Source organism: Sylvia atricapilla, chromosome 10 (assembly GCF_009819655.1).
Source record: "Sylvia atricapilla isolate bSylAtr1 chromosome 10, bSylAtr1.pri, whole genome shotgun sequence".
Lineage (NCBI taxonomy): Eukaryota > Metazoa > Chordata > Aves > Passeriformes > Sylviidae > Sylvia > Sylvia atricapilla.
The window spans coordinates 6,894,811-6,919,935 of NC_089149.1; the positions used below are offsets into that span (position 1 = coordinate 6,894,811).

The 25,125-nt window shown below is 45.4% G+C and overlaps 4 protein-coding genes across 4 annotated transcripts in view; 3 read left to right on the plus strand and 1 right to left on the minus strand.

Moving 5' to 3' along the window:
- Window positions 1-1,651: 1,651 nt before the first annotated feature.
- On the plus strand, window positions 1,652-11,110 carry ACTL6A (actin like 6A). Its single transcript, XM_066325779.1, has 14 exons — window positions 1,652-1,797; window positions 2,547-2,623; window positions 2,819-2,993; window positions 3,356-3,456; window positions 4,699-4,796; window positions 5,485-5,579; window positions 5,812-5,918; window positions 6,004-6,093; window positions 6,279-6,340; window positions 6,619-6,733; window positions 7,046-7,126; window positions 8,070-8,165; window positions 9,170-9,256; window positions 9,839-11,110. The coding sequence occupies exons 1-14, from the start codon at window positions 1,773-1,775 to the stop codon at window positions 9,917-9,919; spliced, it is 1,290 nt and encodes a 429-aa protein (XP_066181876.1). The 5' UTR covers window positions 1,652-1,772; the 3' UTR covers window positions 9,920-11,110.
- Window positions 11,111-13,504: 2,394 nt separating this feature from the next.
- Window positions 13,505-17,754, minus strand: MRPL47 (mitochondrial ribosomal protein L47). The gene is made up of 7 exons (XM_066325780.1): window positions 17,544-17,754; window positions 16,682-16,827; window positions 16,060-16,120; window positions 15,295-15,391; window positions 14,592-14,722; window positions 14,223-14,318; window positions 13,505-13,790 (listed from the first exon to the last, which is right to left on the minus strand). The coding sequence occupies exons 1-7, from the start codon at window positions 17,627-17,629 to the stop codon at window positions 13,673-13,675; spliced, it is 735 nt and encodes a 244-aa protein (XP_066181877.1). The 5' UTR covers window positions 17,630-17,754; the 3' UTR covers window positions 13,505-13,672.
- Window positions 17,755-17,873: 119 nt separating this feature from the next.
- NDUFB5 (NADH:ubiquinone oxidoreductase subunit B5) lies at window positions 17,874-22,198 on the plus strand. The gene is made up of 6 exons (XM_066325782.1): window positions 17,874-18,060; window positions 18,539-18,627; window positions 19,491-19,557; window positions 20,243-20,304; window positions 21,292-21,398; window positions 21,959-22,198. The coding sequence occupies exons 1-6, from the start codon at window positions 17,910-17,912 to the stop codon at window positions 22,077-22,079; spliced, it is 597 nt and encodes a 198-aa protein (XP_066181879.1). The 5' UTR covers window positions 17,874-17,909; the 3' UTR covers window positions 22,080-22,198.
- A 2,363-nt stretch (window positions 22,199-24,561) lies between these two features.
- The window catches only part of USP13 (ubiquitin specific peptidase 13), a 46,319-nt gene continuing 45,755 nt past the window's right edge, over window positions 24,562-25,125 (plus strand). Inside the window, exon 1 of the mRNA XM_066325785.1 lies at window positions 24,562-24,749. Coding sequence (XP_066181882.1) covers window positions 24,597-24,749 — 153 coding nt within the window. The 5' untranslated portion in view covers window positions 24,562-24,596. The remainder of the gene's footprint in view (window positions 24,750-25,125) is intronic.

A 25,125-nucleotide genomic window follows, 5' to 3' on the forward strand; every position in this document is an offset into this window, starting at 1 on the left:
TGATTAGGTGCTATTTAGACTGCTCATTATGCCATCCAAAACTTTATAGTCAAATGTAAATGTAATAAGTAAAATATTAAGCAGGCTAAATCTAATCACTTGAAGATCCTTGGGACAGTATTACAAAAATAAGCTACATATCTTACGTAAACTTCAAAAGAGCACCCAGCTTCCCATCTCCTCAAAAAAATCCACCTCATAAAAATTCAATGAAGTGCACTCCAGGAACACTTGCCCTTTAAGCCAATTCCCCTGTTCTCCAATTCAAACTTCAGTCTTCTCTAATGCTAACTGCTGGTTAGGCCTGAGGTCTTTCTTTTGTTTTCTTAAATTCCTACAGCTTTGTAGTTACCCATCTCTGGCTGTTCTGGCTGAACACCAGGTTTGGCTGAGCGTTCCAACACCAAACAAGGCGATGTGAAATCCTGACTAGTTCAGCTGTAAAACTGGCAGCTGAAGTGCCCAGCTCTGCAGACACATCAGCCTCAGAGACCAAGGGCAAGAAAGGAACCACACGAGGCAGGGCTATCAAGATAGGCTTCAACAGCTTAATCTCAGTGAAGAGCCCAAAAGAGCAGTGACAGCAGCAGGGGAATGACAGAATCAGTTAGGCTGGAAAATATCTCTGAGATCATCAAGTCCAAGCTGTGCCTGGCACAATTTGAGGTTTTAACCTCTTCTCCTGTCACTGGTTGCCCAGGAGAAGAGCCTGACCCCACATGGTTACAGCCTCCTGTCAGGGAGGACCTGGAGAGGGCCCCGGGGCAGAGGCTCCTTTCCACAGCCCCGATGCTCGGAGCCATCCCACTCCTCATGTGGCAGCAAGTTCACCCTGCAAGCCCTCAGGATTCACAGGCCCCCTGTCCCCACTCCGCTGACCCGGCAGCCTGCCCCATGTCCCCTTCTGGGCTCCTCAACACGGGACATGGAGCTCCTGGAGCCGGTCCAGCGGAGGACATGATTAAGGGACTGGAGTTTTTCATGAGGGAAAATGCTGAGGGAGCAGAGCCTCTTCAGCCTCGGGAAGAGGTGACCTCTGCAATGTCTGCAGGCAGGTGTGAGAGGATGGATCAGGCCCTTCTCGCTGGTGGTGAGCAATAGAACAAGAGACAACGGGGAGAAACTGATGTACAGAAAGTTCCACCTGAGCATGAGAAAGAACTCTCCTGTGCAATGATCACTCACTAGAACGGACTGCCCACATTAGGTGTGGAGTCGACTTACTGGAGATACCCCAGGACCCCCTGAACGCAATCCTGCGCCATGTGCTCTGGGACGACCCTGCTGACGCTGGGAACTGCGACCAGAGGATGCACTGTGGTGCCTTCCCGCCTGAACCATTCTGTGATTCCTCTCACGATCCCCACCTCACCTGCCCCGCCCCTCTCACCTCCCGCGCCCTCCGCCCTCACCCCGTCCCGTCCCCTCCCGCCGCCGCTCCCCTCAGGCCGCCCCCCCGCTCCGCACTCCCTCGCCTGCCCGCCCTCCGCGTCCCGCTCCGGGATTGGCTGGCAGCGCACCGCCCCGCCTCCCGCCGGCCGCGATTGGTCTGTTGTGCCCGCGCGGCGCTGCCATTGGCGGGCGGGAGACGGCGCTGCGGGTCGGGCCGCGCCGCGGGCGGGGAGCGTGGCCGGGGCGCTTTTGTTGCTGGGTCGGCGGCGAGAAGAGCGGGCGGGGAGCGCGGGGCCCGCGGACACCGGGGCCGGCGGGGAGCGGGGCCGGGCGGCGCGGCGCGGGCACGGCGGACGGCGGGGCCGGGCCCAGCGGCAGCCATGAGCGGCGGCGTGTACGGGGGAGGTGAGTCCGGCGCCGCCCTCCCCTCCCCCGCCCCGCGAGGCGGCGCGTGCGGCCCCGGCGGGCGCCTCCCGCCTCCCTCAGCCCGGGCCGGCGCTGCCGCGGCCCCGCCGTCACCCACCCGTGAGGACGCGGCGGCGGCGGGCCTTGTTCTGCGCGGCCCCGAGGTGCCTCCGCCGCTCGCACCGCGGCCTTTGGGCAGTACCGAGGTCCGGAGAAGGACCCGCACTTCGGGATCCGGGTGTGGTTCCCCTGAGCCCCCGTGCGCACCCCTGTGACCGCCGTTCTTTTCCTTTGGGATGTGCAGAGATCAGCGGGGATCGGGCCCGTAGCGATGGGCGCTTCGTGCTCTGACCCCTTCCCTCGCACAGTCGGTGTTTTCAGTCCCACTTTCCTCATCTTCATCACCCCCGGGGCTATCTGGGCCCGCCTGGCTTCATGTGACTGTTAAATTAAAACTTTTTGAAAACTTTATCTTGCGATCTGTTTCGCCAGTACTACGTTTTCCCTCTTCTGCTGAAATTCTCTTTCTTACAGCATACGGAGGGATTGCATTGCCCCGGTTAAAGCCTGTCTGCAGTTTTCCAATAGCTCTCTTGTAGCGGGAGTTCTGAATAACAAAGTTTCTCCCTGCTTTCTACAAGGTCCCTTGATTTGCTTGTCTTCCTTTGCCAGTAAAGCAGGCAGTGGGCAGGGAAAGCTGAGGGTTGCCGAAGAGCGTAATAACCATTCTTTATTAACAATCTTTTCAGATGAAGTTGGGGCTCTGGTTTTTGACATTGGCTCGTACACAGTGAGAGCAGGCTATGCAGGCGAGGACTGCCCAAAGGTGAGAGAATCTGTGCCTCGATGGAAATTCAACATGAATTTATGCCTTAGGTCTTCTTTGCAAGTGACAGCCCTTCCGAATACATGGGGGTTTGTTCTGACTGTACTGTATAAAGAAACCTCTGAATTTATGAGAAAAACACCAACTTCGAAAACATTTCTAATCCTCACGTACTGCTTGCCTCTTGCCTTGCAGGTTGATTTTCCAACAGCCATTGGTGTGGTGCTAGAAAGGGACAATGGCAGCACTCTGATGGAGATAGATGGTGACAAAGGCAAACAAGGGGGCCCGACTTACTTCATAGACACTAATGCCCTGAGAGTTCCAAGGGAGCATATGGAAGCCATTTCACCTTTAAAAAATGGAATGAGTATGCTGATCTATCTTTTTCTACCTGATTTTAAAATAGCATTGCTAGGGCTGCAGGAAGTCATAGTTGTGGTGACAGATGCTATGTACAGCAACAGAGGCTGTGAGAACAGATTCGTGGTTTACAAATTGCATTGGTTTTCACTGTCAGTGGACTTTCAGCATAATTACTGAAGTCATGGTGGTTGTGAAGGAAGAGAATTCTGCAGACCTGTTAGAGGACGTGTGTGTGTTAGAGGACAGCTTTTGACTGGAGAGCTCTATGCAAAACAATAAAAAAAAAAAATTGGAAAGCCTTTACGTATTTATGAAATGAAACAAAAGTTAGAAGTAACTAATCTGTTTGTCTCAATGTTGTTACAGTTGAAGACTGGGATAGTTTCCAGGCAATTTTGGATCACACTTACAAGATGCATATTAAATCTGAAGCAAGTTTGCATCCTGTCCTTATGTCTGAAGCACCAGTGAGTAAAAGCAGCTGTGCATTTTGATAAATCTCTGCTGACTCTGCAAACATTAGTCCTGGATAAGTCTGGCAATGACTTCTAGGTGACAAGTGCTAAAACTTAGCTACAGAAATGACGGTTTAAAAATACTTGGACAGGTTCTGGAAAATATGTAAAAACCCCTCAATTTGAAATAGTTTGTATGAGTTGTATTAGAAAGTATTTACAATATGCTATTGTTTTTCACTTACTGAAAAGAAGCCAGAAGTTAAAGAAATTTTACAGCCTAGAATAAAAAGGAAAAGATGTTTGAATGACTTATATATTAAGTTACACTTAATCAAATGCCATCCAAAAATCTTGCTTCATTCAGCCTTACAAGTGATATTATGTGGCACAGAATAATATTTATAATGGAGAAGTTTTAATTTTTCTGTCTTTGTTTCTGTTAGTGGTTCTATGAGGCAGCTGAAATGGATGAATACGAATTTCTGGGAAAATCTGGACAAGGTTTCTGTTGTTTTAAAATGCTCAGCATTTGAAGGGCAGATCTTGAAGTTAAGGGTAGAAAAGAGTAGACATGCCATACACAAGTGATGCCTTCTTTAATAAAACCTTATGAAAAGGATTTTCTTGAATTTCATGATTGCCTTGTGTTGAATCAGAGCTTGTGGAGTGTGGATGAATTTGCAATGGCTGTTTGATGTGAGTACCTGAGTAGAGACATTCCCATTGACATTCTCCTTACAAACCTCATCTTACTTTGTTCTATTGGTTTAGAAAAAACTTCACATTTTCAGTAATGTGTTGAATATTTGAGGTATATCCTGGCTTAATCACAACTACAGTGGAACTGTAGAAAGATACTTTGGGAACTGGAAAGTCTGGATTTATTTTTCTTCCCACTGGACAAGTTCCTTCATGTATCTCTCCCCTTGTAAAAGGCAGGGTGCTTGCTTTAGAGAGTTCTTTGGGAACTTGACACTGGAAGAGCTCTAGAAGTGTAAAGAAATGCATTGTAACACAAAAGGTGTGCAGCACTTCTTTGTGATAGATAAGCATGGACGTATTGTAGTATAAATGGAATAAAAAACGTTCTAAAGAAGTAAATCACTTGAAATCCATTTCTGTAGAATTTTGGTAGGAATTCAAACTGTGGCTGCAATTTTTCTAACCACTTCTTTATTGTGTTAGCAATCAGTGTGGAAACACTGCTTCCTTTTGGTCACTTAGTTGTGGTTTGGATTTATTGTTTTTTAGTGGAACACTCGGGCAAAGCGTGAAAAACTGACGGAATTGATGTTTGAACACTACAACATCCCGGCTTTTTTCCTGTGTAAAACCGCCGTTCTGACAGCGTATCCTTGGAAATGTTTCACTGCATGGTTTCATTTCCCTCCCCCTAGGAAATTATGGGCAACTTTTTCCAGGCAACTCCAAGTATAACAGCATGCCTAAGTTTGTTCAAATTGATTTTTCCCATAAAGGTCCAGGGAAGAAGTAAACAAATTCAGTTTCAGAAGTTTAAGGCATTAGAGCTCATTTTTGAAGTTCTTCCAATCTGACTCTGTCCTTGGGGTCCAATAAATTTTTTTTATTATGGGTTTTTTCCAGTGTATACTGTGGATAAGAATATTACAGACCTGAAATGGTGGTGTCCACATTACTAAATACAGTAATTAGAGCTTGAGGTTTTCATAGCCTTAAGAAGAACATTTATAATTACTTTAAACTAGTAATAGGTTTCCAGCTTCAAGTCTAAATGAGTTGGATGTACTTAGAGCTTGCTGCATAGTAGTGGCACGAAGTCTCACCCTTGTACATCCAAAGCTTGAGCTAGTTCACAGATGGTTCACAGTTAAATTCTGCTCTCTATGAGATTGTGCACTTCACAGAAAGATGATACACACTGGAAAATGACAAATCACTTTGCAAACGCAAGGAATAACATGTTAGGGTCCTCATTCCTAGTTATGATCTAATAGTATGGCAGCACTTCTTTTCTAGAGTGAAAATTACAATGTTTTCCTTAATCGTTTGGACTAGTTTTGCTAATGGGAGATCTACAGGTCTCATCTTGGATAGTGGAGCAACACACACCACTGCTATTCCAGTGCATGATGGATATGTGCTTCAGCAAGGTATAAACTTTTATGGATAACTGCACTGCAGTGTCATGGTTGACTTAGTGTGATTTCTGCTTGTACAGTTTTGTTACTGCTTTTACATCTGTGTGCCTCCTTAAAAAGGAAAAAAAAAACAAAACCCTAATAGTATTCACTGACAAATAGTTGGGAGAGTCTATTCATGATTTGGATACTTTCCAGGTTAGTTGTTTTGGGTTTTATTTTGGATCTCTTTTTTGCCTTCTAGGTATTGTAAAATCACCACTTGCAGGAGACTTTATCACTATGCAGTGCCGGGAGTTGTTTCAGGAAATGAACATAGAGATAATTCCTCCATATATGATTGCTTCAAAGGTGGGAAAGTAACTTTATTTAGTAAGTGTTGTCTTGGAGGGAGGCTTAAACGTTTACCTGATGACTTTGTATCCTACAATCTCAGGAGGCAGTTCGTGAGGGGTCACCAGCAAATTGGAAGAGAAAAGAGAAGTTGCCCCAGGTCACCAGGTCTTGGCACAACTACATGTGTAATGTAAGTAGGTCATTCCTCCTGCTCTCACCTCCCCTAGTGTTCCATAAATAACTTTTGTTTGCAAGAATAACAGCGTTTTCTCTTGAAGAATGAGAAAATCTTTGAAAAGTTAGTATGAATTCTATAAATTTTATAAAATTGAGGACTAAAATTCATATAAATTCATGTTATTTTTAATTCCACAGTGTGTCATTCAGGACTTCCAGGCTTCTGTCCTCCAAGTATCAGATTCAACCTATGATGAACAGTATGTTACTTTCTTCTTTCTTGTAAAATCAGTTTCCAGCTGTGCATGTGATGTTTTATCTAAAAATTGATTTATGAAAGTAGGAGCACTGTATATAGGCAGGTGATAGGTTTTTGTTCAATATTCCAAGATGAGATCATGATAAATACTATGGGAAGTGCAAGTCTTAGGAATCACAGTATTGCCATTGGAACTGCAGTTGATAAGACTGCTTAGATAACTTGCCATCCTATCTAGAGAGCACTGGAATGTGTTGTTTTTCCTGTCTGATGCTCCAGGGTGGCAGCACAGATGCCAACAGTTCATTACGAGTTCCCCAATGGCTACAACTGTGACTTCGGTGCCGAGCGTCTGAAAATTCCCGAGGGATTGTTTGACCCTTCCAATGTAAAGGTAAAACCAGTGTGGGAGCTGTGATTGGAAGGCTGTGCACATGGCTTTGTTTTGTGTAAGGTGTTTAATTTTGTGATTTGGATGTATTTGCACTGTGGGGTTCTGGGGGTAGAATTTGCCTGTTTTGAACTATGGCTGGGGAAGGGAAGGATGAAATGTTCAAACTGGGAAAATAGAGGTACTTTTGTTCTTTCCCTAACAAAATGCTTAGCTCTCTCTCCAGTCATACTTGTAAAAGTCAGCTCATTCAGGGCTTTTCTCTGCCTTGCTCTCTTGAAGCAGTGATGTGTAGATTGCTAATTCTCCCTGCAGGGTTTATCTGGTAACACGATGTTGGGTGTGAGCCACGTTGTCACAACCAGCGTTGGAATGTGTGATATAGATATCAGGCCGGTAAGTGTTGGTCAGCCAGGCAGGATTTTAAGGCATGGATATTTTGGTGCTGATACATGTTTTTGGGACTAGAAGAGCCACAGTAAAGAAATTTCCTAGCACTACCTAGAATCGTGATAAATATGTTAAAATAATTTTGTAAGTATTCTATATTTGTAGATAGGGATATGTACCATTAGTGTTTTGTCTTCCAAGATGCTAAATCAGGACCTTCTACTTCGTGTTTCTACCCGTATTTAAAGATCTGATGTGCAGATTTCATGGCTGGCACTGCATAATTTGGATTGGACTGGCTTCAGATAAGCATTTCTATTTGTAACTTTGAGTGTTATCTTCAGATTTTTAGGCATCGTTATGTTTAGAACATCCATGGAACTAATAAAGAGCAGAAGGAAGAGAAGTTCTAAAGGGAAACATTCTTTTTTTAAAATGAAACATTTTTTAAAATGAATGTGCTTTCTCAGGTGTCAATTTGATACAGATTGCATGAGAGTTCTTTCAAATTTTTTTTTCTGTTAACCAGTGTGTGGGGAGGCCATGGTGCATGTTCACCAAGTGCAGCAATAGTGAGATAGAAAACTGCTGCAGGGCTGTAGGGGTTTCTTTTGAGGTTGCAGTCAGCTGTAAAAAACCCAACAGTTTGGATACAGGGGAGATCTGCAGGTTGAGGGCTCTCCAGAGTAGAAATTGTTCCATGAAATCATATAGAACATATGGATTCTGCCTTCCTATTATAGTTTAGTATTAAGCTTCCTTTCAATATTGTGAAGTGGTGAAATAATTAATTGAATTGGGACAGGTAATACTGTTGGCATCAAGTGATGTGTTATTGCTGCTGACTATACATAGTCATGCCATTGCTCTCTGTTGTGAGAAAGAGCTGTTTTCAGAATGATTTCTGAGGTAAAGCTCCAGGGTTTCTTTTTCTTTCTTCTCTTTTTAGGGTCTCTATGGCAGTGTGATTGTAGCAGGAGGGAACACCCTAATACAGAGTTTCACAGACAGATTGAACCGAGAGCTGTCTCAGAAAACCCCACCGGTAAAACTTCTCTTTCCATGATTGCACTGAGTACTTAACGTTTGACTTCTCTGCAACATTAAGTACACAAGGATATCATGGTACTGACTTTCTTGGGAACCTGAGTGCTGACCAGATTTCTGCAGGATTAAGAAACCTCCCCTCTCTAAAGAAAAGAAAGAATTCTTGAAGACTTTTTTAGAGAATAAGTTCCAATATTCCTTGAGTATTTTACTGCCTCACTCTTGCTTTCAGATTGTGATCCTAAGTTCTGTCATTGTCCCCAAGCAACAGCCAGTATTTCTCTTGCTGGTCTCTTTTGAAGTGTTGCTGACTAACTTGAGGGACCTTAAGTCATTCTGCCTGAAATCACTTTGTTGTGGCAATTGTTTCTCCTTGATTCTGCAGACCACCTAAATCACCAGGTTTTGTCTATGAGTAGCATATTTATGCTTTTAATCACTTGATGTCGAAGAAAGTATTGATACCTTGCATCTGAGAGTAGATATAGATGATGATACTTGAGTTTTTTTATTCAAGCAAAAATGTTCTGCTTGTGACAGCTCTGCAGTGATGAACGGTAGGAGAAAGTGAGAAATGTCTTCACTGCTTAGAACAGCTGAGGAGGAGCCCATTGAAATTCAAAGATTTTATTGCAATAAGACATTTGGAAAGCAAAAGGAATTACTGGGCCCAAAAAACACTAGATTACTTAAGTGTAGCAACAGGAGTCACTTTAGTCCCAGTACAGCGTTGGAGATGACACTCTACACTGTGATATTCTTGCTCTCCACCTGCCCCATTTGCAGTTGGGAGCCAAGGTAAAAACCCCATTTCCTGTTCCACTGTGGTTGTTTTGAATTGTAACTATGGGGCAGGTGAGCAGCATTGCAGAAGTACTAGAATGGACCTTTGTCAGCTGTGTATTAGCATAGACTCGGGGTTCCTTGTGCTGCTTGTCCCTAAAGGTCACCCAAGGGCTGACAGTCTGTGTGACATTTCGTGTTGGCTCCTTTTCTGTGCAGAGCATGCGCCTGAAGTTGATCGCCAACAACACGACCGTGGAGAGGAGGTTCAGCTCGTGGATTGGGGGCTCCATTTTGGCTTCTCTGGTGAGTGAACCTGTGGTGCTGTGCTGAGCAGCACTGCCACCTGGAAATCTGACTGCCCACAAGTGTGTATTGCAGAGTCTGTGCTGCGTCATCCTCATCTTGGCTATCCTCATGGTAAGGGGAAGAGAATCTGCTTTAAAAAGAGGTGTGAGCATTTCCAGTGACAACATATCCTGCCACCTTCTCCCATTTTTAATGGCAAGGGGCAGCCTTGAAATACATGCACTTTCTCAAGACTCCTTCACCTAGTAGACCATGAAAGTAGCAAACCTGTTTCTGCATCATATTCCTGAGGTTAATTCTACAAGTTACTGAGCACTGAAATGGTTTGTAGGGGTTGGTTTATCATCGTGAGAAGAGGAGACTGGAATCAGCATTTGGTGCTGCACTTCCTGTCCTGAGTTGAATCCCTTAGCAATGAAACTCAAGGAAGAGACAGTTGAGCAGGTCAAGTCCTAATACTTCATTTAATGTCAGGACTTGCTGGTTTTCCCTCCTAGAAAAACCTAATGGTGTTTCAATTGACCATCATTTGTGTTCTGCTATTTTTTCATTGTGTGTTGCTTTTGTTTCTTTTTGTAGGGTACTTTCCAGCAGATGTGGATTTCTAAACAAGAATATGAAGAAGGAGGGAAACAGTGTGTAGAAAGAAAATGTCCTTAGAGCTCTTCACTGTGAAAACTGCTGCCTGCTCGGTGCTCCTTCTGTTTTATAGCTTTAGCATACTCAGGAATGGGATGGACTCTTTTGTAGCAAGTTTCTATTGGGGTTTTTGCATCATTCAAGTTCCATTTGAACAAACCTTAGAAATTCCGAGAGACCTAAGTGGTACTATCATAGAAAAAAAGATGTTTACGTCCCTTGTAAAGCAATAATTCATGTAACAGGCATTTTATAATTTTGTATAAATATCTATTTTCTCTAGTCTCTTTTCCTGGGAACAGCTTGACAGATTAGCTAATAGATAGAGGCATAACCTTGCAAATGCCTTTGCTTATTTATTAATTATTTCTCATCTAATTTCTTGTCTATTTTCACATCCCAGTCTTCCTTGCTGGTACTTTGGCCTTAAACTGCTCTTTTTCTCTTCAAAAATAAAAGTTGGTCTTTTCTATTGGAGCAAGCTTGTGAGTACTTGCAGATCAAGTGACTCTGCTGTTTTAAAAGCTGAAAGTTTTGTATTCAGTGATCTATTTTAGTGTCAGCGTTTACTGTCACACAGGTGTTACATTCCACGGAGTGAATGTTGTTTGAAGCACTGATTTGCTCGTTTTTTGATGGCAGAGCAGTTTCATTTCAGGAAGCAAGCAATGCTTTCCACTTGATGCCTAAGAATGTATTGAATGCCTTGGTGATGTTGTTGAGAAGCAAAACCTGTTGGAGACAGGGAAATGGAGACCAAGAAGTGCCTCTCCAGGGCTGGCAGCAGAGGCAGGAGCTGTCAGTGCGTGGTTTGACCCTGCCGCAGGGAGCTGCGAGCGCTGTGTGCTCACGGCTGCTCCTGTGCCTCCCAGCAGGGGCTGTGAGTGCCTGTGTTTGCAGGGGGAAGCTGCACTCGGGCTCAGGAACGGGGATGACTTTTTTTTTGGGCAGGAGTGGGCTGTCAAGATGCAGCTCAGTGTTGCTTTAAAGCTCAATTTACAAGGGTGCGATGGTCTGTTTTGGGACACAATGAAGTTTTGCTCCTTATCTCATGTCTGTGGAAAACCAAATAGCATTGAACTGATTGAAAAAAAAATAAACAATACTGCTACATTTTTGTATTCTGAAAGATCTTGTGGAGAAATAATTATGAGGCCTCTATTGGAAAACTTTCACTTTACCTCCAAAGAATAAAGTAATTTATCAAACCAATCTGCTTTTATCTTCTCATGAGAATATTGCTCTTTAGACAAAGTTGCTTGATCAGATTTTCAAAGCTATTGCCAAAACTTGTTTCTCTTGCCAAATGAGGCAAACTGCAAAGCTGTATCAAGTGATCCAAGTCACCAGCTCTGGTCAGTGTGGAAGGAAAAGCCTTAGTCCAGTTTCCATTCAAGTGGAACATAACTGAACTGCTGCCTCAGCACGCTGCAGTTCCTTTATTGTAAGAAAAGGGGGAAAACCAGCGAAAACAAAAAACCCTTTTCTGAAAAGGGTTAAAAAGGCAGAAAGCGCTTGTGGCTCCCACCTCCCGGCCCGGCAGAGCCGCCGGGGCTGTTGAAAAGCCCGCGCAGAGGCCGGGAGGGAACGAGGGACCGGCTTCGGAACCGTCAGCTCTGGGGAGGAGCTGCGAGCAGGAAATGTGCTCCGGCTCCTGCCGTCCGCAGAGCTCGCGTGTTCCGCACGGAGCTGCGAACCGAGCGGTGCCCGGGGCTTTCTGCACGATCAAACACCCACCGCGGCCACCCCGCGTCGCCGCCCGGGGACAGACACCGCGTCCCGCCGGAACCACTGGACAGCAGCACACTCACACCCATCCCGGCTCCCCGCTTTTTATTCTGTTCGGTTCCGGGTGCTGCCGTCACAAGGCACGGTCCCATCCCGCTGCCGCGGGTTCCCGCAGCCCGGGGCGCGGCCCGTGCTCTCCTGCCACGGCTCATCGGCGGCCAGCGGACCTTCCGCTCTCCGCCCGCCCGTCTCAGCGGCCGCGGTGCGTTCTTCGCTCGGGGCTCGCTGCCCCCGGGCCGCGCCTTCCCGGCACCTCCGGCTGTTTCTGCTCCGTGTTCCGCGCCCTCCCCGCTCGCCTCCCGCTCCGCGTCTTTCTGCACTTGGGGCCGTCCCGCGGGCGGCTCCAGCCGCCGCCTTTCGCTGCTTTGTGCATTCGCTGCTCCAATCTCCGCTCTCGGTTCGCCCCTCGGTGAGTCCCGGCTCCGCCCGCCCCGCCTCCAGCCCCGCAGCCTCGGCCGCCGCCTCCCGCCAGCGCCTCGGGGCACCAGAGCTTGCCCTTTTCTTCCTGCGGGAAAAGCCAGTTCTTTACTCACATCACTTCTTCGACACGCTTTTTACAGACCTCGTGTGCAACTCTTCACCTGGTTCATAGCTTGCTTGCCGATTGCTCTATTGCTTAGTCAAAGCTATTCTACTTGTCCAGCAAATCCATCGATTCTTGGATTGCTTACAGCTTGACTGGTTCTCCTGGGACAAATCCCTTCCTAGTGCAGGTGCATTTGCTTTTCGGCCCAGTATTAGCTTGTTATGCTAAGGAATTTTCAGACCACAATTGTTGTTTTTTGCGTGAGAACTTGCAAATGACTTCGAAGAAGTGACAGGCTAACTTTGGCCATTTAGCACAGCAGGCCTGATTTGATGAGGCTTTTATTTTGTGTCTTTTACCTGTCACGACATCCCTTCTCTGGCGTGCTTAGATTTCATGATGCCAAATCAGCTTTTCTCTTCTGTTTCTCTGCAAAGGATTGTCGTGCAGTAGGAATATTTGTTGATATTCCAGCAGCACAGGGAGAGCAAAGCACTGCTGGAGGTTTTCTCTGCACTGTCAAAATTCTGACTATGAACAGTGTGGGAATTTTCTGTGATGCAGAGGAGGAAGTGAAGGTGCCAGTGATGGAGACAGTCCTGGTTCCCTTGCAGTGTTTTACCGGGTGATACTGCTGAAAACCTGCTCTCTGTGACTTGAATCTAGATTTCTAGACCACCACATGTGGAGGTTAAAAGCTTTCAGGAAGTGGAAGGTGAAGGTGTTTCCATCAACTGAGCACAACAGCAGGAACTCCTTCAGTCTCCTATTGCAGCCTTCGTTTCAGCATTTTGCACTCTGCAAAAAAAAACCAACATTCTTCAAGGGTTTGAATTTGTCAAAGAAATCAAGGTAGGACAAATGGATTAGAAGTTCCCCTGCTGAGGATTTAAGAAGGCAGACTTAAAGCAGTGGGAACTATTCCTCCTGCAGAGCAAAGAGCCCATTTCCCAGTGCATTGCTGCCAAAAGCAAACACACCCTGCATAGCTTACCTGGAACTCTGGGAAAATATTCAGAAAAAGTGATCAGAAAAATAGCAGGAAAAATCTGATCAGGGAAAAGGCTCATCTGTGAGCCTCAGATGCTTTCATGTTCCTGTCTGGTTTTAATGCACATTTGTTCAACTAAACCAGGCAAATATTACCCCTACCCATGTTACTCTCAGCTGGCACTCTGTGACTGCTCTTCACTGTTTCTAGTGTTTGTCTCACTCTTGTAACTCTGGCCAGCACAACACTTGTTCCTGGAAAGATTAGAAATTAAATTATTTGAGTTAAGCACCAAATCTGCTTTTTGATTCCAGATCACAAGTTTTATTAAAGTCCAGTGTGGTATTAAAAACAAAAAAAAAAAAGATGGAGACTCTCTGGAATGCTCCGTGGAGTTGTTAGTAGCTCCAGAACATGATTCATGTTCCACAGACACTTGACCAATTGCTTGCAGTGCTCTCCCAGCACGTTACTGGCTCTGGGATTTCACAGCAACGTCAGGGAACTTCCTTTCCAAGACCTTCTGCCTGGTCCTCTCCAGGCTTTGCTGCCTTGCCCTTTTCCGTAAGGCTTTTTCAATTCTGAGTCTGAAACAGAGAAGTTGGTGTGGTTCATTTCCAGCCAGCTTGTGAGCACTTGAATGAGCTCCCCCTCAGCTCAGAGAGAGGCTCTCAGTGATTAACAACTTCAGTTCCCATCTGCTTTTGGTAAGTAAAACAGCCTGCCAAGTAACATTTTTCACTCTGCTTCTGAATTCTACAGGAGTTCAGCTTCTGGGAGGATTTTTGATAATCTGCATTTGAAGTTACTTTTACAGTGCTACTGCATAACCCTGTACTGTAGTAACTAAGGTGGGAACAGAAAAAAAGAAACAGAGCAAGGTGTAATTTTAAAAAGGCTCATTTTCAGTCTAGTAGCTGAAAAAAGAAAAAGATGGCAGCTATTTTTTTCCCTTTGAAGTGGAATAAGGATACAAACAGATCAGAAGATAACTTTCAATGTCAAAATAATCTTTTTACCTGATGAAGTGATTCACATGAGGTAAGTAATAGAATCTCTTCTTTTTGTGTTTTTTGTTCAAGTGCCATGGTATTGGCCATTCCTTGTAACTGTACCTGTTGGAGAGAGATAAAAATGCTTACAGAATGTACACATTGTTTGAATGCTAGGATTTGACCCCTTTCTCTTGGTTTCAAATCCAGTGATAAAATGGTCTGGGAGATCACAGAATTTGTGTGTGGGTTTTCTTTCCAGCTCTTGCTGGCTTGGTTTCTAACTCTACTTCCTGTTATCTGTACAGACTATGCATCCTTCCTTGATTAGATAAGGATCCTCTGGGAGACACATACCACAAGAAAAATTCACCTATTGAAAAAGGTTTTCCATACCAGAAAGTGCGTCCCAAGAAGTCGTTTCTCCACTCTCCAGGGACTGGCTTTTCATGGCCCGTTTGTAAAAGCCTCAGAGCAATTTCTCTTTCTCTGACAACCAAGTCTATATTTTTCATAGATGTTTCTACCTGGAAACGGTAAAAAAAAGTTTCAGGATGCACCAACAATGCTGAAAATTTAAAGTATCTCAAAGACTTAAAACAAAATTTAAAGGGAAAACAAAGGTAAAACGTGTTGGAGTTTGATCACGAGTTCTCTCTCAGCAGGCCCTGTGTACTAGAACAGGAAGGAATAGGTGCTTAAAAAAACAAATTTGAGAGCAGGAGAGATAAAATAACTGACAGTCTGATATTTGATTAAAGACCCGCTGGGTCATGCATGAAGCCAGATCCAATGCTGATGCAGAAGTCAGAGGCAGAGGTCAGAAGGAAGCAGGAGAAGCAAACAGAAGATTTGCTTATGGTTTGTAGTGGCTGTTGGTTAGTTTAGTTTTCAGTGGAGTCAGGTCACAGCCCCAGTAATGCCCACTGGACAGTGAGAAAGCTGCCTTGACCAAATCATGACTTGAGCAGTTAGTGCATACACTAAAATCAGGGAAATAATTTTTTTTAAAAAAAGGTCTTTAACAAGTTTACAAACACTTGATCTTTCAGCAATTTTACTGAAGAGTTACAGTCTTTATGCAGTATGAACAAGTTACCTTTTCTAGTCGCTCTGGGCTTGGCATAGGCTTGCGCTGTCGTTTGGATTCTTGCTCTAAAGTTAAGAGCATGTTCTTTTCTTTCAGCAGGACATACCTGGAGCAGAAAGCACAGCAATTCAAAATTAACTGTGGGACAGCTAAGCAGTTAGCCACTATCTCTAATTCCAAATCCTATATCTGCTGGCTTCACATATAGAAACAAAAGAGGAGAATGAGGGAGACAGGTTTAGTTAAGTCTGGAATAAAGAGGGCTTAGGAGGGAAGAGTTTAACACTGTTGTCTTCTACTACCCGGACAGAGCCAGATTTTTCTTACATGTACACAGGAAAAGGACAGGAAAAAACAAGGAAAAAGCTGGTCACAGTAATGATTAAGTTCAGCCTGAAGTGGCAATGCAACCTCCAGCCTCAGAAACTTCCAAAATCAGAATTAATGCAGGCCTGAGCACCCTGACGGAATGAAGTGCCCCCCCCCCACCAGAAGGCACTGACAGCCAAGTCTGCCCAACTCAAACAACTCCCACAAGGGTTTGTACCAAATCTGAGTCTTCTGAACTAGACACAACTGTCCTACAGACCTGCAGTGCAGCTTCTGTGTTCTGAGCAGGGCCAGGGGTGGGGCTGTCCCAAGCCCAAAGCTGGCTGGAGCCGGCACAGCTCTGTGGCAGACTAAAGTTACTGCACCATGAGTTCACCAGCCACATTTTATTAAAAAAGTGCAGTGCTGCTCTGAAAGACAAGAAGCTTCTTCACCAAAACTTACCAAAGTTTGTGTAAATCTTCACTACTCTTGCCCCTGAGCTGCTTTATATTCCATGAATCCCCTGTAAAAGAGAAAAAAAACCACCATTAATTTAATGGAACCAAGTTTTCTTATTCTGGAAAAAAAAAGTGCTTCTATTAGGCTCAGCTGACACAACAGTATAAAGACCACTTTTAAAATACTACTGCTTGGACAGCCATGCTTGAGGATATTCAGCTTTGCTTTTTAAACACAATACAGAAAAGCAATTACACATAGTATGTATTTGTGTTTGTAAAAGGCTGAGAATACAGAAAGCTGTCAGATGAATCTTTACACTGAACTAGTTTTCTTCCATGGTACTTCTGCTTCATCAAAGCACATCTCTTCTATGACACACTCTCACTTCAGAGCAATGCAGAGGATTTAGAGCAGAACACTTTGCTGCACAACTGCAATTTGCTTTCATAAACACTGAATACACACAGCACAGATTAACAGGCATAAAGACACACAAGTGGATGTATGCACGTGTATCTAGAAAACTAAGTTGTATGCAGCTATGAATGCTCTCTATGATGCAAAAATACCAGGTCAGATTTCAGCTCAAAGATCACTTCGGGAAATGCTAAATCTAACTCACCAGACTTTACACTTTTTTCCCCCCAGTTTCCTGGATCATCAAAAAACTCCTCCAGACCTCTCCGAGACAGAGTTGTGTGCAGGAACTTCACCTGATGGAGGGTCTCAGTGTTTGGCAGGTTCTTGTGGTACAGATTCAGTGCCATCCTGCATAAAAGTTAAAAAGAAAGCTGTGTATAATAAGAAAAACAATATTCTGCTAAATGAGAATGTTTGTTTCATTCACAAAGGTACAGGTCCTACAAACAGGCTGCAAAGAAATAGCAGGGGATTCGTCAGTCACAAAAATGTCATCTAGGTGTTTTCTCCTCCCCCTAATTTAATCTATTTATCAATTTTCTATACTTAAGAGATAAAAGAAAATAAAAAATTAAGGAATAAATTTGAGCTGTGCTGTACGAGAGTACATCATAGAATCACAGAACTTTTAGCACTAGAAAGGACCTCTGGAGATCATCCAGTCCAACACCCGTTCCAAAGCAGGGTCACCCAGAGAAAGTGACATAGGAACTTATCCAGGTGGGTTTGGGGCGTCTCCGGAGACGGAGGACCCACGCCCTCGCCCGTGGCCTTAAGGCAAAAGCTGTGGACACGGGAAAGCACACAGCCCACCCGTGCTGGAAGCACCAGCACAATGACTGCAGGATCCCACAGGCACAGGGAACCACTTCGTGCTGCCCTCACCCGCCGCCTGCAGCCACGCACCGCCCGCAGCCCTCAGGGACCCCGGGACACAGGGACCCCGGGACACAGGGACCCCGGGACACAGGGACACCCGCCTCCCGCCAAAGGGTCTCCTTGCTCCCGGGAACCGCGCCCGGCCCTCCGTGCCTGAGCCCGAGTTCCCCCGGCTCAATGCGTACCCGGGGAGTCCCGGCCGAGCCCGGGGCAGCCGGAGTGCAGCCGTGAGGCACCGGCCAAGCGCAGCCATGGCCGCGGCCGCCGCCATCGCCCCGCGCCCTCCCACAGCGCCGGGGGCACGGGGCGGGAGCTGCCCTTTCCCAAGATGGCGCCGGCCCGGCTTCACCCCGCGCTCTCCGGCGGCACATTGAGCACAGCGAAGGCTTTGCCCTTTTCAAAGATGGCACCCGCGCGGCTTCGCCCCTCCACACCCTCCCGCTGCGCCGGGGGCACTGGGAAGGCTTTGCCCTTTCCCAAGATGGCGGCCCCCGGCTTCACCCCGCGGCGGGAAGCGGCGCCGCCGGCCCCGCCCCGTGCCAGTCCCAGCCATGGCGGCCATGAGCCGGGTGCTGCGGGCGGCCTCGGCCTGGGCGGCGCGGCGGGCGGGCGGCGCCGGCACCACCGGGACCACCCGGATCACCGGCATCACCGGCATCACCGGCATCACCGGGATCGGCCCCCGCCTCCCCGGCACCCTCGGTACGGCCCCGGCGGGGGAGCGGCGGGCCGGGGGCGGCGGGGGCGAGGTGACCTTGCGGAGCGGGGCAGAGGCGCTCTCCCGGAGCGGGAGGGCCCGGGGCACCGGAGCAGGTGCAGAGCCGTGGCCCCGTTCCTATGAAAAACTGCCGGGTTTGGGGAAAAATGGATGGAAAAGGGCGGGGGGCCGACCCGCCTGGCATTCTAATTGTCCATTTATTTGGCCCTGTATGGTGACATTCACTGATTCACGTGTTGGTGCTTACAGGTAGACATAGATCTCTGTAGTTAGAAGTAAGATAGGCTCATGCTAAGAAAATACGAAATTACTTCAGGCGAACTGCAGAAAACTCAGCCGCTGTTGTACCCTCTTTTTTTTTTTTTTTTTTTTTTTTTTTTCCTGTCCCCATGTGTGTTTGACCTTGTCCTGGCATAATCACCAATGGGGTATAAAACCATAATACTCTGGTTCAATTTTCAGTTCCTGTACGACACAGTGGTGACCATGGGAAGAGAATGTTTATCATCAAGGCAACAAGTTTTTATGATTCTCGATTTCTGAGCTTGTTGGTGAGTTATAAATCAAATGTATTGTATTCAGTGTAACGCATCAGTTGCAAATGGTGTAAGAATGTCTAAAATACAATTTCAATTGTTATTTAAGTGATACCATCTAAAATGTGATTGGAACTATTTACATAAAGAATTTTAGGTTCTCTTTAGGAATTTTTTGGTCATATGCTGTAAAATCAGCAAATGAAGTTCAAAGACTGGCTATATAGCAAAGGTTGTGATAGGTTCTTAAATTACATGTCTCTGTTCGTATAAGCATGACCCATAAATGCTTTCTACTCCAACCTCCTTTTTGAAACTTATTAGATACTCTTCTGCGGGGTTTGCCTTCACTTATCTACACCACTAATAACATAGGTGAGATTTAGGAAGCCTGGGCTGAGTTTGACCCCTCCAAAGTCAGGTATTGGATAAATCCCATTATAAGCAGCAACACCCAATTTGATACAACTCCCTTCATGTGATCAGGACTCTTTTATCTGCCTTCCACAGCTACAGAGCCCACAGTGGTTGCACTGGTGTTGGATTGTGCTGTCAGTGTCTCATTGCAGCTGCAGCCAGTCATGCCAAGGTGCTGAGGCAGATTTCAGGGAGATGTTGCTGTTTGCTGCTGCACAGACTGACCTCACTGGGAGATGGGAACTGACCTGAACAGGCTCATGGGCTGACACAGCATCACTTTCGTGTGTTCTGGTTCATCAGTTAACTCATTGCAATCAGCAGTGTTTATGTACAACATCTCTTTCCAACCTAGGAATGCAAATCTAAGAATTATTGGCTGTTTCACTATTTTCAGATCTCATGTAAATTTTGTCAGGGCTCTGAGTTGCCCACACTGACTGTTTTTTTCCCTTCTACAGAGATTCTATATATTCCTGACTGGAATACCAGTGGCCGTGCTCTTAACATATATCAACGTCTTTGTTGGTGAGTGCTCTGTCAGGGCTAGGCACAGTACAGTCAAAGTTATGAAATGGATAGAGAAAAAGGACTCTTTTAGGGCTCTCTCTTTGGAAGACCATGGAATAGGTGTAACATACAGTGATACTGCATAAGTACATAGAAAATGTTCCCAGTGTATTTGCTTTAGTTGTTGCTTTTTTAAAACAAAAGTTTGTCACATTTAAAAAAAATACATGTTCCTCTTTTTGTAGTCTTTCAAATGCCAGGGAGGTTTAGTAACTTGCTTTAATAAGACTGCAACTCTGGATTTTTATCTGGCAAAGTTGCCAAAATTCTGCTTGGCAATATGTGTTAAATCGACCGCTGTAATTATACATAATTAATTTAATAAAGAAATCAGGAAAAGTCCATGCTTTCAGCTGCTGTACTTTAAAGGGCGTTTCTGTGGACTTGATCCAAGTTGTTTCTTCTGTATAGCTGTTAATTTTACCCTTTTGGTGTGTTAACTTAAAATCTGTGAGTAGATACTTTCAGTGGGATGTGTCTGCAAAAATTGCAAGTTCCATTTTTCTGAAATAGAGCTCACACTGAGGGATTTACTATTCTCTATGTGGAATAATGATCTTTTCCTTATGTGAAAGGCAGAACATAAGGTAGGTTTGGAAAATAATCACAGAATTAAATATTCCTCCCTTCCTTCCCTTGTCAGGTGAAGCTGAACTTGCAGAGATTCCTGAAGGTTATGTTCCAGAGCACTGGGAATACTACAAAGTGAGTGCAACATGTAAAAGGGTGGGCATGTTATGGACAGCCTTTCTCTTGGGGATGCTTTTGGGAGTAAAATGTATGGACTATGATGATGTCTGTCAGTGTAGTAAAACTCAATAGTCCAGTTCTGATTTTGGTAAACTTTTTTGTGGCTTTATGGAACATGTAAAAGGCTGTAGGGAATCTGTTTATTGACAGAAGCAGATGCAAATGTTCTGTATGCAGTAAACTGGTGAAGCTGTATACCAAGAATTTTTCTGTAATATTCCTAATTAGGAAGAAAAGTCTTCTGCGTTCATAGCATGCAAGTTTTGTCTTTTTTTTTTTTTTTCTACAATAGCTTAAGAAACTGGAGTTTAAAGTGACATTTCTTTCTTTAGTGTTGTTTGCCAGTGTTGTTTTAAAGTACAATATCACACACACTTTTGGATCCAGAATTGAAGATTTTTATAGTCACAAACTCAAGGTTGTATGGTTTCAATTTAATTGTATTTTCTTAAAATTAGTGCCTGGCTTCTTGCTGCAAGCCCTGTTTTGTTTATGATAGGAAGTAATTGAATTCAGCAACATTATTGTGACTGTTTCAACTCATTTAGACTTTTGTTCCTAGTGAAATGCTCTCTATGTGAAGCAAAATATTGAAATGTTGCTGATTACAGTAAAGTTTGGAGTCCACTTCTGTGATTACTGTGGCAGTTTAAGGAACTTTAACTGAAAGAAAACAAATTATATCTTCCATTAAATTTTAGTTTTGCTACCAGACAGTCATCTGCAGGTTATCTTGGCATTAAGAATTGAAAAAGAAATACGACTTTTTAGGGTTCTGATCTCACAAGCAGTTGTGCATGTTTGTAACTTTACTGTTATGATTTGAATGGCAGCACTCATGGTGTCCATGACATCTTTTCAGCACTGTGGATATACAAAGAGATCCAGTTATGATGACCGTCCTGCCTGGAAATTGCACAACTAATCTCTGCTGTTTTCCAGCACCCCATAAGCCGCTGGATAGCTCGTTACATACTTGACCCCCCTGAGAAGAACTATGAGAAGGACATGGCCATGCTTGATGTGGAAGCGAGGAAATCTGAACTGAGGTATGTTTTATAGCTGAGGGGGTTAAAATCCTGATCCATGCTGTAGCTGACTCTTTGATTTTGCGTGACATACTGAGCTGGATACTGACATAAAGTGCTTTCATGTGTCCCCTGAGTGCTGCCTGCACTGGCTGCTGCCAGAGTGGGAGTCACAGTATCTGCTCTCACTGCCCTCTCAGGATTCAGGTTACCAGAACAATCCAAGGGCAAGGGGTCTTCAAAACATTTGGCATTTTTAAAGGTGTAGCTCTGTCTTCCTGAGTCAGCAAATGGAGCTCTTTTTGCCCCTGCTAATGCTATGCTCATGCTCACAGCTTAGAGAAGAACCTGTGATAAAACTGCCAGTATTTTTATTACTCCTTTGTGGAATGACTTGCTAAACAAACAAATAAAAACAAAATAGAAAGATTTAATAGCTCATGTCTTAATTGAACTCTTTATATTTTGGTCCTATGTTTCAGCAGTATTTATAAATCACTGATGCTAAAGTCATTGCTTTGTCAGTAATTCTCAACATCAAGAAACTTCATGCTGAGGGTGTCTATTGCTTTTTTTTTTAGGATGATGGAGTTGGAGGCACGCAGACTGATGAGACACCGGGGAGATGGACCTTGGTACCATTATGAAACACCTGACAAAAATCTTGTTGACAATTCTATGAAAGCCACACCTGACAATTAAATAATTTTAGGGCAGTGTGAAAAGTCTTAAATGCATACTGACAAATTGTGACTGTGCTATGGAACAGACATCCTGCTGTTTGCTGAAATACATAAATGAATAAACAGTGTTTGTGTTGATTCCAGTATCTTGAAAGAAACTATGTGACAGTTAAGCTCATACATCTGTTAAAGCTGTTAATCAGTGAAAATGCTTTATGTCAATAGCCAACAATCACTCCTTTCCTCCAGAACATGTGCACAAAACAAGCTGATAATATTAGCTTTCATTCTGTGGTTTCTAGTATTTATAGTTTTAAGTGAAAGATACAAGAAGCTAAGGGTTTTTTCTTTCTCAGTGCTTTGCATCAGGTAGTTGGTGAGAGATGAACTAAGTAAGAAAAGTACCTTCACACATACCTGCCATGCATTTTCAGAACTGTACAGCTGTTCTTCTACACCACTTTTGGCAACTCTTTAGGGAATACGAAGAGTTCTCTTGCCACCTGGCAGGATTTTGCCACTAGAGGGATGTGTTTCCTCAGATTCTACAGGCCATGGCACTCTGTTTTAAATTTCTCAAGAGGGAAGGAAAGTGCCTCTTACAGTTTGTGACTCTAAATTATCTGTCAATATTCAAAATCCTCACTTTTTAAAGGAAATAAGCCTAAACCCTTTACTAAACCCATATCATCTAGTGATTTGAAATGTAAAGCTCTGTATTTTTTTTACATTAGGCAACACTGCATGGAGTATTTTAAGCAAAAACTGCCTTGTTTGCTGTTTCCTGGCACTGACAAACATTAGAAAGACATTGATTTTCTATCAGTGCTTTACTTGTCCTTTTAGTTAGAATCAATCTTTCAGGTTAGATGGCTCATATGTCTTATGGTTCTCATAGTTTATAAATGCTGAGCTACTCATAAGAGAAGCCATTAAAAAAGCACAAAGTCTCTTCAGGTAAAATACATCTGTCTGACCCTCTATCAGTGTTTTTTATCCACCATCAAATGATGCTCACAAGTCTGATGTAATGTCTGTTTTTCAGTAAGTCTAAAACCACTCCATGGACATCACCCTCTGCCCTCAGTGTTTCACATTGTTCCCAACACTTGATTTTTCAGTAGTAAAAATTGCTGAGAACAGACTGTGCTACTCTGCTCACCCTCCCAGCCTGCTCACAGCTGGGTACAAACATTTTTCAGTTCTGTTTTTGAGATTTTCCTAGAATCACCTTTTGAAACTTCTCTATTTTTGAGGTAAAAGGTGGTTCTAGCAAAGGTCACATCGCCTCCTTGGAAGTGCTCAATGAATCCTTAGATATATTGTGGACAGTGGGTGGAAGGCAATTCATCTGCTCTATGCATCTTCATTTTAAATAGACTGGATATTTCTTTATTGCTGTTGCTGCCAGGCATATGGAGTAGTTATTAGACACTGCTTTAAAACAATAGCAATATTTTTTCCTACAAAGTTCACTCTTATTTCTCCTTTCTCTGGCATTATTCTTCCAAAGTGAAGAGCTGAAAGAAACACAGCAAAGGCCAAAAAAGGGCATTTTAAGGTAAAGGTACTACCCCTGAAGACAAGAAATTGAGGGTTGGCTCCTGGCACTGCCACAGGCTTCTCGAGCATCCCAGGATTCCCACCCTGTATCCCCCCACACCGACCTGCTCCTCTTGACCGCGGGGACATCCCACGGCGGGACCGCGACAGAGCTGTGTGACACACCTGCGCCGGGGGGCACCGGGCAGCGAGGAGAGGGGATTTTCTACTGTGTGTATTTTATACAAACCTGAGCCACCTGCGCCGCGGGGCACCGGGCAGCGAGGGGCTGAGAATGAAAACAGGAGATTTTTTTTACCATATGTATTTTATACAAACCTGAGCCACCTGCGCCGCGGGGCACTGGGCAGCGAGGGGCTGAGAATGAAAACAGAGAGGAGATTTTCTACTGTGTGCATCTTATACAAACATATATACACGCATATACATACATATATGTACACACATATATATACATATAGAGAATACATATACATAAGACATATATACATAATACATAATACACATACACAATACATATACATAATAATAAACATACATTATATATATACATACATATACATACATATACATGTAGTCTTTAAGAGCTTAAAAATAAATAACAGAGCGTAATAAAAGAGTACTACCGATCAGAGGGAAAGGTGCCCCGGGCTGCCCGGGCAGACCAGGAGCGGAGTCCCCGGGCACGGAGGTTTTCGGGCGAAGCGCGGCAATCCCGCCCCGCTGCCCTGCCCCTCGCCCGCCCCCGCCGGGACCCCCGAGTGCCGCCGCCGCAGCTGGTGCCGCTGCCGCTGCCATTGGATTAAAAATAGCATCTTCCCTCCCCCTGCCCTCCCTCGGGCCCGGCTCCCGCCGCCGCCCTGCCCCGGGCCCGGCCGCCCGCCGCCTCCATCGCCCGCGCAGAGCGGCTCGGCACGGAGGGCGGGCGGCAGCGAGGGCGGGCGGGAGCCGGGAGGGAAGGGAGGGAAGGAGGATGCAGCGGGCCGCGCTCTTCCGCGGCGGCGATGCGCAGATGGCCGCCGGGGACCTGGGCGAGCTGGTCGTCCCTTACATGCCCACGATCCGGGTGCCCAAGTCAGGGGACAGGGTCTACAAGACGGAATGTGCCTTCTCCTACGACTCGCCCGTGAGTGCAGCGAGCCACCCCCGGCTGCCTCCGCGCCCCCCGCCCGCCGCGGCCCCTTCCCTTCCCCGCCGCAGCCCCTCGGCCCCTCCCCGGGCCGCTGCTCCCCCTCAGCCTCCGGCATCCCCCCGGAGCCGCCCGCCACCTGCCGCGGCCCCTCGGCTCCGGTGCTCCTCAGGCCGGGGTCGCGGCTGCGGCGCTCCCTCACACCGCCGCGGCAGCGCCGTTCCTTCCTGCGTTTGTTTGTTTGTCTGTTTGCCTCCTTCAAGGCGCTCCCAAGTGCGTGCATGGACGCGGGGATTGTGTGGTTTGGGGGAAACTTCCCTGCTCGCTCTGTGTGCTCCACCCGGAGCCCTGCTTTGCTTTCGCACCGAGGGAG

What these genes read in the sequence shown, in the direction of transcription:
- ACTL6A (XM_066325779.1), top strand. Translation starts at nt 1,773, where the DNA reads ATGAGCGGCGGCGTGTACGGGGGAG. An exon ending in CAGGCGAGGACTGCCCAAAG is followed by an intron (nt 2,624 to 2,818) that starts GTGAGAGAATCT and finishes CTTGCCTTGCAG; the next exon opens with GTTGATTTTCCAACAGCCAT. An exon ending in GCTCCATTTTGGCTTCTCTG is followed by an intron (nt 9,257 to 9,838) that starts GTGAGTGAACCT and finishes TTCTTTTTGTAG; the next exon opens with GGTACTTTCCAGCAGATGTG.
- MRPL47 (XM_066325780.1), bottom strand. Translation starts at nt 17,629, where the DNA reads ATGGCGGCGGCCGCGGCCATGGCTGCGCTTGGCCGGTGCCTCACGGCT. An exon ending in GCCCAGAGCGACTAGAAAAG is followed by an intron (nt 14,723 to 15,294) that starts GTAACTTGTTCA and finishes TACCGTTTCCAG; the next exon opens with GTAGAAACATCTATGAAAAA. An exon ending in TTCTTGGGACGCACTTTCTG is followed by an intron (nt 14,319 to 14,591) that starts GTATGGAAAACC and finishes TCTCTCCAACAG; the next exon opens with GTACAGTTACAAGGAATGGC.
- NDUFB5 (XM_066325782.1), top strand. Translation starts at nt 17,910, where the DNA reads ATGGCGGCCATGAGCCGGGTGCTGCGGGCGGCCTCGGCCTGGGCGGCG. An exon ending in CCGCCTCCCCGGCACCCTCG is followed by an intron (nt 18,061 to 18,538) that starts GTACGGCCCCGG and finishes TTCAATTTTCAG; the next exon opens with TTCCTGTACGACACAGTGGT. An exon ending in CTCGATTTCTGAGCTTGTTG is followed by an intron (nt 18,628 to 19,490) that starts GTGAGTTATAAA and finishes TCCCTTCTACAG; the next exon opens with AGATTCTATATATTCCTGAC.